General features: G+C 38.0%; 1 protein-coding gene across 26 annotated transcripts in view; it reads left to right on the top strand.

Annotated features, from left to right (window-relative positions):
- Positions 1–17,120, top strand: part of DTNB (dystrobrevin beta) — a 339,638-nt gene that overhangs the window by 221,121 nt on the left and 101,397 nt on the right. For 20 of the 26 annotated variants that reach the window (XM_072633913.1, XM_072633914.1, XM_072633892.1 and 17 more), the window contains 2 exons: positions 2,435–2,524; positions 5,906–5,993. In XM_072633913.1, the coding sequence (XP_072490014.1) occupies positions 2,435–2,524; positions 5,906–5,993 (178 nt within the window). Of the gene's footprint in view, positions 1–2,434; positions 2,525–2,893; positions 3,221–5,905; positions 5,994–17,120 lie in introns of those variants that run through there. The other 6 variants (XM_072633900.1, XM_072633909.1, XM_072633915.1 and 3 more) reach the window with 2 other exon arrangements.

The following is a 17,120-nucleotide window of genomic DNA, read 5'->3' as shown; positions in this document are numbered from 1 at the left end:
CCCTTACCTGACTGCCTTCAAGTACCAACTCAATTCCCATTTTCTACAGGAAACTTTTCCCAGCCCTTCTTAATTCTAATACCTTCCCTTTTAAAATTATTTCTTATTTCCTATAGGAAATATGCTATATACGCTTGTTACCATATATTTATTTGCTCATTTTCTCCCCTCTTCTAAATTTTCTCATCATCCTACTCCGTTATTGACACCATTATAATTTGGCCCAAATTTTGTGCCACAGGTCTACCCTCCTAGCTTTATTGTACATTACTCTCCTTCACATACTCTAAAGTCCAACCTAATGGCCTTCCTTGTCACCCAAGACACTTCCTCTCCCTCTCCATGCCTTTGCAGAAACTATCCCTCATTCCTGGGATGTATTCCTTTCTCACCTCCATCTCTTAGAATCCCAAGTTTCCTTCAACGCTCAGCTTAAGTACCATCTCTGGCATGAGGATTTTCCTATCCTCACCCCCTCCCCAGATACTAGGGCCTTCCTCCAAACAAAATTAACTTGTATCCTGTTCGTTCTTACCTCAGTGTTGTCTCCCCCAATAGAATGTAAGTTTCTTTGACCAGAGACTATCTCCTTTTTTTCTTTGTATTCCCCTAATACCTAGTGTAGTTTTGGTGATACTGTAGATGTTTAATGTTGATTCATTGAATATCATACAACTGAAGGTAGTTCTTCATGATTTTCTTATCTTATAGTAGAATTAATTTTTCCCTACTCACTCTACCTTATGTGCATTTGAATGTGTCCATGGTTACATGTGGAGTAATTTATGAGAAAGAAAGGAGTTCTCCTTCATCTCCCTGAGACAGACAGACAGGATGTCTCAAGGATAAAACAGTAAGATTAAATTAGAGCTAATCAACAGGCTGAGCACAACAGTGAAAATGATTGGTTACTGTGTAGAGCTTAGAAATTTAGAAGAGAACAGATTCCTTATATTAAAAAAATGGAAGAAGTTCTGTCCAGACCAGGAAACAGGAGAATAAAAGCACATTAAGGAGATACACAAAAAGAACCTTAATCCAAGAATAGAGTTTATTTCGAGAGAGTTTAATAGAGATGTTCAGACAGAGAAAAAGCAGTAAAATCCATCTCAAAACCTTGACTTTATATCCTACATAGTTGTGAAAATAGCTTGCACAATTCGAAAGGACTCATGATAGAAAATGTCATGCACATCCAAAGAAGGAACTATGGAGTCAGAATGCAGAGTGAAGCAGACTATTTTCTTTTTTGTTTTGTTTCTCATGATTTCTCTCATTTGTTATAATTCTTCTATGCAACATGACTAATGTGAAAATGTGCTTAATAGAAATGTGTGTGTGGAGCCTATGTCAGATTGCATACTGTCTTGGGGAGGGAGAAGGGAGGGAAAGGAGCAAGGTTTGAAACTTATGAAAATGAATGTTGAAAACTAAAAATAAATAAATTAATAAACTGGGGGAAAAAAGGCATATGGAAAAAATTAATAAAAGAATAGCTTGCACACATAACCTTTACCACAATAAAAAATATAGGAAAATAGTTACTGAAGAAATCAAAGAGATGAAGAGAGAATTTTAAGGGTCCATTGCTGTTAAAGGGTCTGTGTCTGTATGTACGTGTAGACATATTTATACACACACACACACACACACACACACACACACACTAGTCCTTAGACGTTGGGCCCTCTTCTCCTCTGTCATAGAATCATCTCATAGAATCATTAAGCCTTTTATTTGTCCCTCTGTTCCCCTCAGGTCTGTTTCCCCTTCTTCTGACCAAAGAGATGGTGATTGAATTATATGACAGAAGGGAGAAATTGGAGAAGGGTGTACCGTATTCCTGAAGCTCTAGCCACAGGAGGTAGCCCTAAACTCTTTGGGGTAGCAGTCAAGGCAGGAAGTTATCAGCCAGTCAACTGCAGAATCATAGAAGGGTTCATAATTCCTAACATTTTCTTCAAACTGTTACATAAGTAAGTGAATTTCCTTACTTGACCAATAGTAATCATGGGTGCCCATCCCTTTATCATTGGATTGTTACCTGGTTGAAGAGGAATTATTTCTGCATATGTTATATTCGCAGCCAGTCTCTACATCAGTCTGAGTGCTCAGCTTTCTTTTCCTGCCAGACTTTTCCTAGGAGGCATATCCTCCTAGGGCCCAAAATTCTAGCACAGCCTGGTAAGACTGGCTCTTCTCGTGATTCAGCACAGCCTGCCAAACTAATCTATAAGAAATGCTTCAGATATTTGTGAAGTACCCCATCCTAATGTCACCATTGTACAATGTGCTTTTAAAGATTGCTTTTCTCATTGTGGTTTATGGTTTTCCCCATTTTTTTTCCTATTATTTGCCCATATTAACCCATGTTTATTTCTCCCTCTTTGTGTGTTTGTGTTATGCTTGCTGTCTTTGCCTCCATTGTTCCCAGGTTACAGTATAGCCATGAGATACCCAGTCACTTGGCTGACGAGCATGCACTGATAGCTTCATATGTGTCACGTCTACAGCATTGTGCACGGTCAGTGTTTGACAGCAGCTGGGCTTGTGAAGGGGAGGGAGGTTTTCCTTTTTCTGGGATTGCCAATCAAAAAAGCAAGTTACAGTGGCCTTCATTAAAAAACTTTATCAGTAATAAATCATGAATCCTTGAGAAACACCATACCTTGCAGTCCCCATTCTGCCTTTCCCCAGACTTCTTTGTCCTCTTTTCCACAACTTTGCCTAAAAGAATGACACACAAATTTAGATATACAAAGAGCCTATTCTACATAATTATTCCTCATAGTGTTTCCTTTTTTTCATAAAAGGAATCTAATTCCCCTGATTTTTGTCCTTTTACCTATCCCTAAAGTTTCATAAAACTTAAGGGATCTTTCCATATCTTTAGGAGGAAAGTATGATTTGATCATTGATGATTGTGACACAAGGAAGTATCTATGATATAGTGGAAAGAGCCCTGGATTTGGAGTCTGCAAACATAGATTGGAATTTCAGCCCTGCTATTTATTATCTATGTGATGTTGGGCATGTAATTTCTTCTAAGCCTCAGTTTCCTTTTCCAAATCTACATTACCTACCTCACAGGGTTGTTGTGAGGAAATGCTTTTTAAATAATAAATTGCTATGTAAATTTCAACTCTTATTATTTTACCCATCTAGGAAATGTCTACTGTGAGTTCTGACCCAAACTTTATGCTTCCTAAAAAAAAACAAACCAAAAAACCTCACTGTACTCCCTGGGGAGGACAGAATCCTTACTATCCATTGGTCCAGTAAAATTGCAGAATTCTAGAATGGTGGCCTGAGGCGGCTGCCTAACTTAGGAAGATTTGTGAAGGTTTTTGCCAGACAGGTGGCTAGAGAACATGATACATGAGCAAGGATCTACTGCCCAGGAGCCACATGAGAATTCATCTCTTCTTGAAGTGCTATGTCCAAGAAACAAGACCAAGAACTCAATCTGATGCTTTCTAGAAGGCACTCAAGTTACTATGTAGTATTATAAAAAGAAGAAACCCAATGCAATAGAATAGAAAAACTTCCTATCTCCTTCCAAAACAGAATAGTGACTATAAAGTTATTGCAAGATACTTGTCAAAGGAAAATGTAGTTATACTTACGTTATTTACTTAAGGAAAGAAAGTGAACTACTGTGTTTTAGAACAAAAGTTGAAACAAAACAGATTTTTTAAACCAATGCTCAGTTAATCAGGAAATTAAATTAACCACTGTTCCCGTATAAGTTATGGTTAATCACTTGGACAACTCTGCTGAAACAACTTTAGATTCTGAATGATATCCAAGGACAAATGAGTTTAACATTAATCATCTCCTGTTACTAGAACAGAAAGAATCTAGAAAGAATGAAGACGAATCAAGAAAGGTCTGCAATCTGACTTTTTTATGTCCAGGATCTTCTAATTGCTGTTTTCTCAGCTTATGCTATCTACATTTCTCATCTCAATATATTGGTCATGTTCAGAGATTATTTTGAAACATTATTATTTTTCCCTCTTCCAGGTCTTTAAACTTTGCTTTAGTCCCAGAATATACTGACTTTTAGTCTTCTCTTCAACAGTGACTTCTGTCATCACTTTTATATTAGCAATTATCATAAACAGGGGGTGGCAAGTTGCCTTGGTCCCGCCAACTCACAAAACAAAACAAAAATATAAATGGTCCTCTCTCTTTCTTTCCTATCAGAGGGGAAAGTAGAGAAGGTGTCCTTGCATTTTGCTTTGGCAGTTAATTATTTTGCAGTAGTGGGGCAGCTAGGCGGTGCAATGGATAGAGCACCAGTGCAGGAGTCAAGAGGACCTGAGTTCAAATCTCACCTCAGACACTTGACACTCACTAGCTGTGTGACCTGGGGCAAGTCACTTAACCCTAATTGCCTCATCCTGGGTCATCTCCAGTCATTTTGATGAATATCTGGTCACTGGATTCAGATGGCTCTGGAGGAGAAGTGAGACTGCTGACCTGTACAGCCCTCCCTCACTCAAAACAAAGTCAAATGCAAGTCATGTCATTATTTCTCTGATGGCATGGTCTTCTTCGCCAGCAAAGGACGAACACACACACACATAAAATCTTGCAGTAACCTTGTAGTCATTTTTCTGAACCTTAGTTACTATGTACTAGATGACTATTCTGTTGTAAGTATGGGATATGTAGGACCCTGAGATGAATTAAATTGACCCCAGTAGGTACCCTTTTTAAATCGAGTCCCTAACTGAGGCTTATTTTCTTGTGATTTGCAGTTTTTGTCAGCAAGTAGACTCTAGCAAAAATTTTTCCAGTTAATCAAGCCCAAAGGGATGTCAAGGAGCTCTGTATTAACCCCTTCTGATGAACTAGTAAGAAAGGAACCCAGCTGTCATTATTCTTCATTTCTACGGCTGATATAAAAGGAGCCTTATCCAAAAGCCATTTTCAAGTACCAAGTTGTGTGACAAGCTCTTTGCTAAGTGCTATACAAAGCTAATTACATAGACATAGTCCTTAATAGTCCAAGACATATAATCCTTATATGGATGAAAAAATAGGGATCATCATATGATAGAAGCAGCTTTTCTTAACACTTTAATAGGAAGGCATTTGGGGTAAATTTTGAGAAAGTGATTGAATAGAAACAAAAATAATAAATTTTTAAACATATGTCTGGGAAGAATACATTGAACAAATTCACATTAAGGTATTAATGACTCAGTAGAGTTGGAGGAGAGGGTGCTTGTGATATAGAGAACCAAGATTCAAAGAAGAAAAAGGAAGTTAAAAGAGAAAACAAGGGATACCTACTTCACTGTTTGCCCAGGAAGCGCTCTATATAATGCAAGAGTCAGTTTTAAAACTGTAGAGATTCAAAAGTTAAACCTGAAAAAATTCATTAGTTTAGGGCAAATTATTACTTTTTTTTAGTACTTTATTTTTTTTATGATGTTTCAGTTTCTCCTTGGTTTTTGTGTTTTCAGAGATCACTTATTTTGGGAGTTTGATGACCTCCTTATTTTTCAGCATCTTGGTAAAATATCCCTGTTTCAGTTTTTACAAGTAGTAGGTATTTTCTCTGCAAAATGACATAATCTTGCAGCTCCACTACTGATTGTCGCAGTAAAATGGGTAAGTGAGAAGGAACCAAAGCACTTTTTTCTTTTTTTTTTTCAAAGCACCTTTTAAATGGGGCCTAAATACCTCAGCCCAACTATTACCCCTATAAATCCTTTTTTGTCCTAGAGGACCAACAGTACCTGTGACCTAAACTTTCTTTTAAAAATTATCATCCTTCTTTTAGAAGGATTTCCCTTCCCCCTTCTAAAAAAAAATTGCCCAAACTTTCCAAGAATAAAAAAAGATGAGGCATAATTAATGGGTGTGTATTTTCTTTTTCTCTCTTTGTCAGTGTCCTGGACAGCCCCAGCCGACTAGATGAAGAACACAGACTTATTGCCCGTTATGCTGCCCGGCTAGCTGCAGAGGCAGGAAATGTAGTAAGTAAATGGAGTAGAGCTGTGAAGCAGCACATGCCGGTTTTAGGTTGCCTCCATCTTTTCTAAACTTTTGCTTTCTAAGGAATGAGGAGACTGACAAAACTCAAACTGGAAGTGAGTTCCTGCTTTTCCTAAACAAAAATGAGTTTCTCTTAGAAGTACCAGAGTAGATGTATACTTGATAGCTTCAGAGACTTTTTAATAGCTTACCTTGTGTGGAAAACAAAAGGTCTTGTAGTCATCAGCTGAAGTGGAATGCATATGTACGTATGTATATGCATATTTATGTATATACATATATATAATACATATTATATATACACATAATATATAATATATGTGAGACAGTATATATATACGTATAATAATAATAATGATTTCAGCATATAACTTTTGAAGTTAACCTGAAAAGTAAATGAGAATAATTATTTCATAGTAACATATCAACTTAGGACTTCAATATCCATTCTTTGAAATGCTAATTCTCTTCACACATTTGATTTTAAAATCACAAAAGTAAACTTATTAGTAAAAAAGAAACAATAAAACAATATCGAGAAATCCAGGAAAGGAAACAGGAGAAAGTTGGTGGTTAATGAGTTAAATTTAGACCTCTTGTTTAGTCACACTTCTTCTGGTTTCATTATAGAAAGTCAATGAGAGCCCAGAAGGCATTTGGCTTAAATAGAAAGCATACCCCTTTTCTCTCAACAAGGTAGAGGTGTATTAACTAAATGATTCATGGACTTGAACCATCCAGTACTTGGCCTTCTGCTACTCTGAGAAGCCTAGTGAAAAGAATGCTGGACTTGATATCTGTCTTTGCTTTTTACTGCTTGTGTGCTTAGACCTTAGGGATCTGATTTAAATCAAGCACTAATAAATGACTATAGTTACAGTATTAGCTATTATTAGATAGCAGTTAGATTAGATAGCAAAATTAGGCATTGGGCAAACAATTTTACCTGTCTGGGCTTTCGTTTCCTCGTACGTAAAATGAGTGGGTTAGGATATATGACCCCTAACATTCCTTCCAGATCCTATGAAATCTTATGATCATGTTGAGTTTTTATAGTATTATTAGTTTCTTTTTCTATGACCATTGTCACTGTTAGAGGAATTTCCCAATCTGTGATTAATTCACAAATTCTAGCCTCTTTTTGAAAAGCAGACCTTTAAGTACTTTAATTCTGGAATACTTCTTGTTTCCTGATCTTGTCTTGCTCTCTCCTGTCCTCATTCATGCCTGTAGGCTGTCTCAGGTTTACCTATTCCATTCTCATCCCTGTCTTTTTCAAAGTTCTATGATACCGGTTCTGATCCCCAGTTAGAAGTAATCTGTCCGTAAAATCTCTAATACTACTGTTTGACCTCTCCTATGCACTTAATCATTTTCTAATTTTTATTGTAGTTATTGTGTGTAGAGTTTCTCCTGTTAAGTATAAAATCCTTGAGGTTAAAGATGTTATTTATATCTTTGCATCACCAGGCCTTTTCTCTTAGTAGGTCATTAACACGTTTGTTGGCTAGAAAGGAATTGAAGAAGGGAACTCCTTTAATGCACTAAACCAGTTCATTTCTATAGTTAATATATGTGCTTTACATTGTCTATCAGTTGCTTGGCTTTCTCAAATTTCTTCAACAAAAATTAAACCCTTAAAGGTCTAAACAGGGAGTAGACTCCTGTGGATTCAATTTCTTCTCTTTTTGGCTTTTTAAAAATTGAACAGACACCAAATAAAACCAATACTTTCATATTGTACAGTAGAACAGAAAAAGAAAATTATACATGAAATTGGAAATCTGTTATGTACAACTTACTTCTCTTTTTGAATATATAATTTCAACATGTAACTTTTAAAACTGTCCTGCTTAACTTTGATCCTTTCTGGACTTTCTTCTGTTGTCCTCTATACATTTTTAAAAAATTATCAAAAACTCTCTTTACTTTCTTTATTTTTTCCTTTTTTGGACAGCTACTCTGTCCCTACAGGGTGAAAAAACAAACAAGATTCTTGTGATAAATGTGCATAATATAACAAAAAAATCCCCTTATTGGCCATGTCTAGCAACTTATATCTTATTCTCCAACTTGAGTCTTTTAGAAGATGAGTACCATACTTCATCATCAGTCCCCTGGAACTATGGTTTGTTGTTTCATTGATGAAAGTTCCTAGGTCTTTTTAAATTGTGTATCTTTATCGCAACACTCATTATAATATAAATTATTCTCCTGGTTCTGCGCACTTCATGCAAGTCTTCCCAGTTTTCTATAAAACTATCCCTTTTTTCATTTCTTATAACACAAGTATTCTATTATATTCAGATACCATTTGTCCTGCCATTCCCAAATTGATGGTTTCCAGTTCTCTGCCACTACTCTGCTATAAATAGTTTTGTATAGATGAGTCCCTTTCCTCTTTCTCTGATCTCTTTGGAATAAAGGCCTACATAACTGTATCACTGGGTCAGAATACATATACAGTAGTAAATTTTCGGCCATGGTTTCAAATTGCTTTCCACCATGGTGGGGCCAATTCACAGTTACATCAACAATGTGCATATTTTCAGATAGATCCTCCAACAATTGCCATTTTCTCTCTTTTTGTCAACTTTACCAATCTCATGGGCATGTAGTGAAACCTCAGTTGTTTTAATTTGCATTTCTCTATTTATTTGAAGCATTTTTATATGATTGTTGATATCTTTCATTTCTTTCTTTGAAAACTCCCTATTCATATTTTTTCACTGTTTATTTATTGTGGAATTGCTTTCATTTTATAAATTTGAATCAGTTCCATATATATATATATATATATATATATATATATATATATATATATATACTAGATATAAAACCTTTATCAGAGAAACTTAAAAGTTCTAAAGTTTTCCCCCACTTAACTGTTTCCCTTCTAATTTGAATTGCATTGATTTTATTTGTGCAAAAACTTTTAAAATTCTATCTAGCAAAATTGTTCATTTTATCTTCTGTGATTGTCTCTGTCCCTTATTTGATTATGAACTCTTGCCATCTCCATAGTTGTAGTTACTTTAGTTTCATTGTGACTGATTCTCCTTTTTAGGTAGTAGCCATGGTCAGAAATATGTGTGCATATGTATGTGTGTGTGTATATAAAGACATGTATAGAAATATACATATATGTCTATATATACACATACCCCTCAGTTTCTCTACCTTGGTGATTTCTTCAGGCTGCTATCATTTGAATAAAGGGATTATTCAAGAAATCACTTGCTTAGAAGAATTGACACTGTTTAAGGTGATATATGAAAAGGGCATAGGCTGCATGTGACTCTTATTGAATACCTCTATGATACTTGGGACATTGGTGTAAATGGCCCACTGAGGCAGCGTAATGCATGACTCACTGGACCTAGAGTAAAAGAAATCTGAGTTGAATTCTCGCTTCAGACACTTGTTAGCTGCGTGACCCTGGGCAAGTCAACCTTAGTTTCCTTAATTGTAAAATAGATTTACCTCCCAGAGTTGCTGTTAGGATCAAGTGAGATATTTCTAAAGTGTTTAGCACGCTGCCTGGCACATAGTAAGTGCTTAATAAGGACAGCATGTCGATTCTTTCTTAAACTTACACAAAGAATATCTGTGTTTGCCTGTCATATTAATTAGCCAGTGGAGACATGTTATATTTGAATTGTTCACCAGATGGCACTGTATACAAATACCAACCAAATGGTTTCTCTCATCAGAGTCCTTTTGGTGAACATGTTTAGAAGCCTCTCATGTTACCAAATGTTGTAGTTGCAGGCAACTAGATGGTTCAAATCCATACTAACTGGGTTCTACATTTAGACGAGAGGATAATTAAATACACAGTGTATTGAGCTTTAATAGCTTAAAATGTCACTAAGACTTTGGGGGACACCTTTATTGCTCAGAATTTTTTTTAAATGAAAAAACCTAAAACTCCATCTAATCCTTCATCTGTAACCTTTCTTTCTGAATAACCTATCACGTTCATAGAACACAGTCACTCACTTTACTATGGCCACCTAATTTATTGAACATGATAGGAAGTAGAAAAGGACCTAGCAGTATGTAGCAGTATGTTGCAGTCATGGAAAATCACCCCCAAACCACACAACTTACTGCAAACGTGACAGATACCACCTTCACAAAACTGTGAATGCCAAATATGCTCGGAAAAAAGGGTACTGTGACCAGAAGCAGAACCCTACTTATGGTTAGACAAAGCCAGTTTCCCTTAAAACAGGAAGGGGGCCAAGACCATAAAGAAGATTGAACTTGAATATGTTGAGCCCAACTTCTAGTTGAAGAGAATGCTGACCATTAAGTGATGAAGGTGGTTACAACTGGGAGGAGACCAGAAGAGAAAAACCAAGTGATCTAGTTCTAAGCTTCATCTTTTTAAAGTTTTCATAATAAAAACAATGAAAATGTTGAATCTATAATATTCATGTTCTTTGACCTCATGTTTGCTCTTTTGGTATGAAAAAGTCTTGAATAAATCAAGTCATGTTATCTAAAGCTTTTCCCATGTGGAAAAAACTAATAAATGCTAAAAGATGTACCTGAGTATGTAACTTTGATCAGATACTGAGTCAGATATGAATATGGTTCACACAGATAAATTCTAGCAAATCTTTGATCAAAATCCTTTGTTATTCAGAAAGCTCAGCTGGGATTTTCTGGGGGTCTTGACTGGTAGCACTATTGTTAAAATCAGTTATCAACTGACTTGTGTGCCCAGGGAAACAAATTAGAGAATAGAAATACAAATAAAGATAGGGAGAGATTATAGTCTAGCCTTTATAGGACCTATCATTGGCATTCAGTGAATCAGTAGTGAATTCATCAACTTCAGGGGTTGCCGTCTTTGAAAGTATTATCTTAATGAAGAGTCTACATCCCATAGGTACTGGGGTCAGGTAAGCCTCTGAGGAGAATTACTTAATAGTGCCTGAAATGCCTGGTAGAGGATCATTAAAAAAGATAGACTATTAAATGAGAGAACTGCTGATGTTAACTTTTGTAATAAGAGGTGATGAGAATGAGAGCTGATGGAAAAAAGAAGATTTGCAGTAGGAAAGACTTATATGGAAGTCACTGACCCTACAGTTTTATTATATTTTAGATAGACTTGTTTCTCATGTCATACCCATAACCAATCTGTAAGCTTTATGAAGGCAGAATAGTGTCTGCCTTAAACTTTCTATCTTTCTCCATGCCTGGCATGTTGCTCTTCACATAGGATATAATTAATAAATGTTTGACTTAAACTCATAAGAAAAATCAACCAAGTGTTCATGCTTGGTATGTCTGGACAACCATTTGCAGGAAGTTCTTCCACACCTACAGATCATGGAAAGGAATGAATGGCATCTTTGAGTACCTGGAACTTAGCTCCGGGTCTAAACTCTTATCAAGAGGAAACATAAGGGAGGAAGAAAGCTATCCATTGTCTCATTCTGTGCTACCTACAATCATACCCAACTCTCCTCTGTCCTTAAAACACCATCATTTGACTGTGCAATCTTTGCTCACAGTCAAATTCCTATAAAAGACCATCTGAGCTTGTTTCTCTCATTTTTTCTTCTTCTCTCACTTCTTAATCCCCTGGCAATGTGCTTTCCAACTTCATCACTCAACTGAAACTGTTTTATGTAAAGTAATCTGCAGTCTCTTTAAGTTGTCAATTTTTATGACCTTTTCTTGGTCTTCATCCTGTTTGACTTTTCTGTAGGACTTTAATATTATTGACCATGCTTTTCTCTTGATTACTCTTTTCTCTCTAGGCTTTAGTAATACCATTTTTCTTGAATCTCTTCCTATACATCTGATATCCCTTTGCTGTATAATTATCCATACCCCACCCCTTAACTGTGTATAGGCTTATCCCATGGCACTGTACTGGCCCCCTTATCTTCTCTCTCTACATTTTTCTCTCCTGGTGACCTCATCAGCTACTGTGGGTTTATTTATCATCTTTATGCAGATGACTCCTAGCTATATGTCTGAGCCCTAAGTTCACTCATGAGCTTTGTTCCCAAATTGCCATCCACTTGTTAGACATTTCAAACTGGATATCCTTTAGATGTTTCAAAGTCAACATATTCATTTTTGGTTTTTTTAGTATACATTTCCCCCCCAATTATATGTCAGAACAATTTTTAATATTTTTATAAAGTACCAAATTCTATCCTTCCCTCTTTTTCTCTCCTGCCCCCTCTTGAGACAGTAAGCAGATGTAAGTTATACATGTGGAATTATGTAAAACATTTCCATGTTAGTTGTTTTGTACAAGAAGATTCAAATAAAAGAAAAATGAATGAATAAAAGAAAGTGAAAAATAGCATGCTTGTCTGTATTGAAACAATATCAGTCCTTTCTCTAGAGGTGGATAGCATGCTTCATCATTGTCCTTTGGGATTGTCTTGGGTCACTGTAATGCTGAGAGTAGAGAAGTCATTCACAGTTCTTCATCAAATAATGTTGCTGTAACTGTGGACAATATTTTCTTGGTTCTGTTCATTTTGCACCAGTTTTTCCAGAAAGTCAATATATTCGTAACAGAACCCCTGCTGCCCAACTCACCATTCTTCTGAACTTGTCTTGTTTCTGTCCAGGTCATAACTATTCTTGTAGTTGCTGAGGTTCCATCTTATTTTTCCTCATTCCACATGTCTAACCTCTTGCAAAAGCTTATCAGTTCTCCCACAGCTGCTCTTTTTTCTCTACCCACATGGCTGCCATCTTAGTTCAGACGTCTGTCACCTCAGACCTGGACTATTGAAGTAGCCTCCTAATTGACCTCCCTGCCTCAAGTCTCTTCCTTTTCTGGCCCTTCCTACCAAAGGCATATTCCTCAAGCATAGTACTGACCATAAATAAGTTTACCTGCTCGATAAATTCTAATGGCTCCCTATTACCTCTAGAATCAAATACAGTCTCCTCTGTTTGGCTTTTAAAACTCTTTAACAGCCTGACTCCAATCTACCTTTCCCAGCTTATTATGTATTACTCCCCTTCACACATCCCAAGGGATGGTCAAACTGTCTTTATTTTTTCTCCCCCAATATATTCCACCTCCTTTCTCCTTGTCTTTGTACAAACTGTCCCTTGAATCTTGGAATGTATGCCCCATCACTTCCCCTTTGCCTCTTAGAATTTTTAATTTCCTTCAAAGCTTAGCTCAAATACTACTTCTTGCATGAGGGCTTTCCCAATTCATCTACCCCTATACTGATCTGTAGCTTCTAATACCCCCTCAATTTCTTTGTATCTGTTTACTCTTATGGATATATTTTGTAGCTATCTCTCCCTTTAGAGCAGGAACTTGAGGGAAAGGACAGTTTTGTTTTTCTTTGTATTCTCAGCGTCTATCACTATATCTGCCACATAATAGGAATTTAATAAATGTTTGCTTTATTGATCTTGGTCACTAGACCCTCCTCACCATTGCACTCTGGTTCTAATTTGTCCAGCTCAACATACTAATTTCAGTACTGACTTGGATTTCTGAAAGGTAAACATGCTGGTGGCAACTCAGGAATCTGATCAAATCAAGTCAGGTCAATGAGCATTTATTAAGTACCTGTTATGTACCAGACATACTATACCAAGATCAGGGGCTATAAAGAAAAGCAAAAAGCAAAAAACAAACCAGCCCCTGCTCTCAAGGAGCTCCCAGTCTAATAGGGGAGACAACATCCAAATCACTGTGTACAAACAAGATATGTGTATCGGATACATTATAGATAATAGAAAGAGGGGAAAGTAGTTTAAAGGTGAATCAGGAAAGCTCTCTTGTCAAAGATGGGATTTTAACTAGAATTTGGAGGAAACCAGGGAAGTCATGAAGCAGAGATGAGGAAGGAGAAAATTCCAAGCATAGATCACAGCCAATGAAAATGCCAAGTCAGAAGATGGCGTGCCCGTGTTGTTGTCTGACAGAAACAACAAGTAGATCAGTATCACTGAATTATGGACTGGGAGGGGAGTTAGGGGAAAGAAAAATGGGAAAGAGTGGGCCAAGTTATAAAGGACTTTAAAAGCCAAACAGGATTTTACATTTGATTCTAGAGATAAAAGAAAGCCACTGGAGTTTAGTGAAGTGTATGTGTGTGTGTCTGTGAGAGAGAGAGAGACAGAGAGAGAGAGAGAGAGAGAGAGAGAGAGAGAGAGGAGAGAGAGACGGTCAGGATTGTTTTTAAGAAAGATCCATTTTTACAGCTGAATGAAGGATGAACAAGTGAGAAGGGGCTTGAGTCAAGGAGACCAATGAGCAGGCTATTACAGTAGTCTGGGTGTGAAGTGATGAAGGCCTGCACCAGGTGGTAGCGCTCTATTTTTTTTTTTAATTTAACTTTTAACATTCATTTTCACAAAATTTTGGGTTCCACATTTTCTCCCCTTTTGTCCCCTCCCCCCACCCCAAAACACCGAGCTTTCTAATTGCCCCTGTCTGCCAATCTGCCCTCCCTCCCTCCCCACCCCTTCCCTTTGGAAGGCAAGCAATTCAATATAGGCCAGATCTGTGTAGTTTTGCAAATGACTTCCATAATAGTAGTGTTGTGTAAGAACTAATTATATTTCCCTCCATCCTATCCTGTCCCCCATTACTTCTGTTCTCTCTTTTGATCCTGTCCCTCCCCATGAGTGTTGACCTCAAATTGCTCCCTCCTTCCCATGCCCTCCCTTCCATCATCCCCCCCACCCTGCTTATCCCCTTATCCCCCACTTTCCTGTATTGTAAGATAGGTTTTCATACCAAAATGACTGTGCATTTTATTCCTTCCTTTAGTGGAATGTGATGAGAGTAAACTTCATGTTTTTCTCTCACCTACCCTCTTTTTCCCTTCACTAAAAAGTCTTTTGCTTGCCTCTTTTATGAGCGATAATTTGTCCCATTCCATTTCTCCCTTTCTCCTCCCAATATATTTCTCTCTCACTGCTTGATTTCATTTTTTTTTAAGATATGATCCCCTCCTCTTCAGTTCACTCTGTGCACTGTCTCTATGTGTGTGTGCGTGTGCGTGTGCATGTGTGTGTTATCCCACCCTGTACCCATATGCTGAATAGTTTCAAGAGTTACAAATATTGTCTTTCCATGTAGGAATGTAAACAGTTCAACTTTTGTAAAGTCCCTTATGACTTCTCTTTGCTATTTACTTTTTCATGCTTCTCTTCATTCTTGTGTTTGAAAGTCAAATTTTCTTTTCAGCTCTGATCTTTTCATCAAGAATACTTGAAAGTCCTCTATTTCATTGAAAGACCAATTTTTCCCCTGAAGTATTATATTCAGTTTTGCTGGGTAGGTGATTCTTGGTTTTAGTCCTAGTTCCTTTGACTTCTGGAATATCCTATTCCACGTCCTTCGATCCCTTAATGTGGAAGCTGCTAGATCTTGTGTTATCCTGATTGTATTTCCACAATACTTGAATTGTTTCTTTCTAGCTGCTTGCAAAATTTTCTCCTTGATCTGGGAACTCTGGAATTTGGCCACAATGTTCCTAGGAGTTTCTCTTTTTGGATCTCTTTCAGGCGGTGTTCTGTGGATTCCTTGAATACTTATTTTGCCCTCTGGTTCTAGAATCTCAGGGCAGTTTTCCTTGATAATTTCATGAAAGATGATGTCTAGGCTCTTTTTTTGATCCTGGCTTTCAGGTAGGCCCATAATTTTTAAATTGTCTCTCCTGGATCTATTCTCCAGGTCAGTTGTTTTTCCCATGAGATATTTCACATGATCTTCCATTTTTTCATTCTTTTGGTTTTGTTTTGTGATTTCTTGGTTTCTCATAAAGTCATTAGCCTCCATCTGTTCCATTCTAATTTTGAAAGAACTATTTTCTTCAGTGAGCTTTTGAATCTCCTTTTCCATTTGGCTAATTCTGCTTTTGAAAGCATTCTTCTCCTCATTGGCTTCTTGAACCTCCTTTGCCAATTGAGTTAGCCTGTTTTTCAGGGTGTTATATTCTTCAGCATTTTTTTGGGTCTTCTTTAGCAGGGTGCTGATTTGTTGTTCATACTTTGCTTGCATTTTATTACTTTTCCCAGTTTTTCCTCCACCTCTCTATCATGATTTTGAAAATTGTTTGGGCTCTTTAAGACCTTTTCCCAGAACCAATCCCATTGAGTGGGCTGGGATGTAGAAGCACTGACTTCCGTGTTTTCCCCTGATGGTGAGCACCGCTCTTCCTCATCAGAAGGGAGGGGAGGAGAAACCTGCTCACCAAGAAAGTAACCCTCAATAGTCTTGGTTTTTTTCCCTTTTCTGGGCATTTTCCCAGCCAGTGACTTGAGCTCTGAATATTCTCCTCACACCCACCTCGCCTCCTGATCCTCCCAGCCCGCGCTTGGGGTCTGAGAATCAAATGCTGCTTCCCAGCCTCAGTGCTTTGGGCAGGGGCAGGGCTGCTATTCAGTGTGAGATTAAGTTCAGGTGCTCAGGTGGGGGCAAGGCCGCCTCTCAGGCTCAGTTCCCTCAGGGGGTTTATGCGGAGACCTTCAACAATGGATCCGGGCTCCTACCTGCTTGGGGAGCCCCGGTCTGCTCCCCCCTCTGCTATTGCCTCCCGAGGGGGCCTGAGTTATGGGGGCACCCCACTCCCCTCTCGACCCGCCAAAGAGACCCTCTCACTGACCCCTGTCACCTGTGGGTGGAGGGACCCGCGTGGCCGCTGGAGATCCCGTCCCTGAAGCCCGCTCGGATCTTTTCCTCTCCGTGCTGTGGCCGTGGCAGGGCTGTACTCAGCTCCCAGTCCCGGCGCCCAGTCTACGGCTCCCAGTCTACGGCGCGAAGGACCTTTTGCTGGAGGTTTGCAGGTCTCTCCGGAACAGAAATCTCCCTCGCTCCAATATTCTGTGGCCTCTGGATGCACAATTCACCGTGAGTTACTTCTTTGTAGATGTTCTATGGGTTGTGGGTTCAGAGCTATGTGTATGTGTGTCTTTCTACTCTGCCATCTTGGTAGCGCTCTAAAAGGAGAGAAGGGGTATATATGAGAAATATTATCCACATTTAGCAGGTGAGACCTGGATGAAGATCCAACAAAGAAGACTGAAAAAGGGCAGTCCAACAGGTGGGAAGAAAACTAGGAAAAAGCAGTGTCACAAAAACATAG

The sequence above is a fragment of the Notamacropus eugenii genome, chromosome 1 (genome assembly GCF_028372415.1).
Source record: "Notamacropus eugenii isolate mMacEug1 chromosome 1, mMacEug1.pri_v2, whole genome shotgun sequence".
NCBI classification, from domain to species: Eukaryota; Metazoa; Chordata; class Mammalia; order Diprotodontia; family Macropodidae; genus Notamacropus; species Notamacropus eugenii.
The sequence above is the reverse complement of the archived record's forward strand: the minus strand, read 5'-3'. Positions and strand labels throughout refer to the sequence as shown.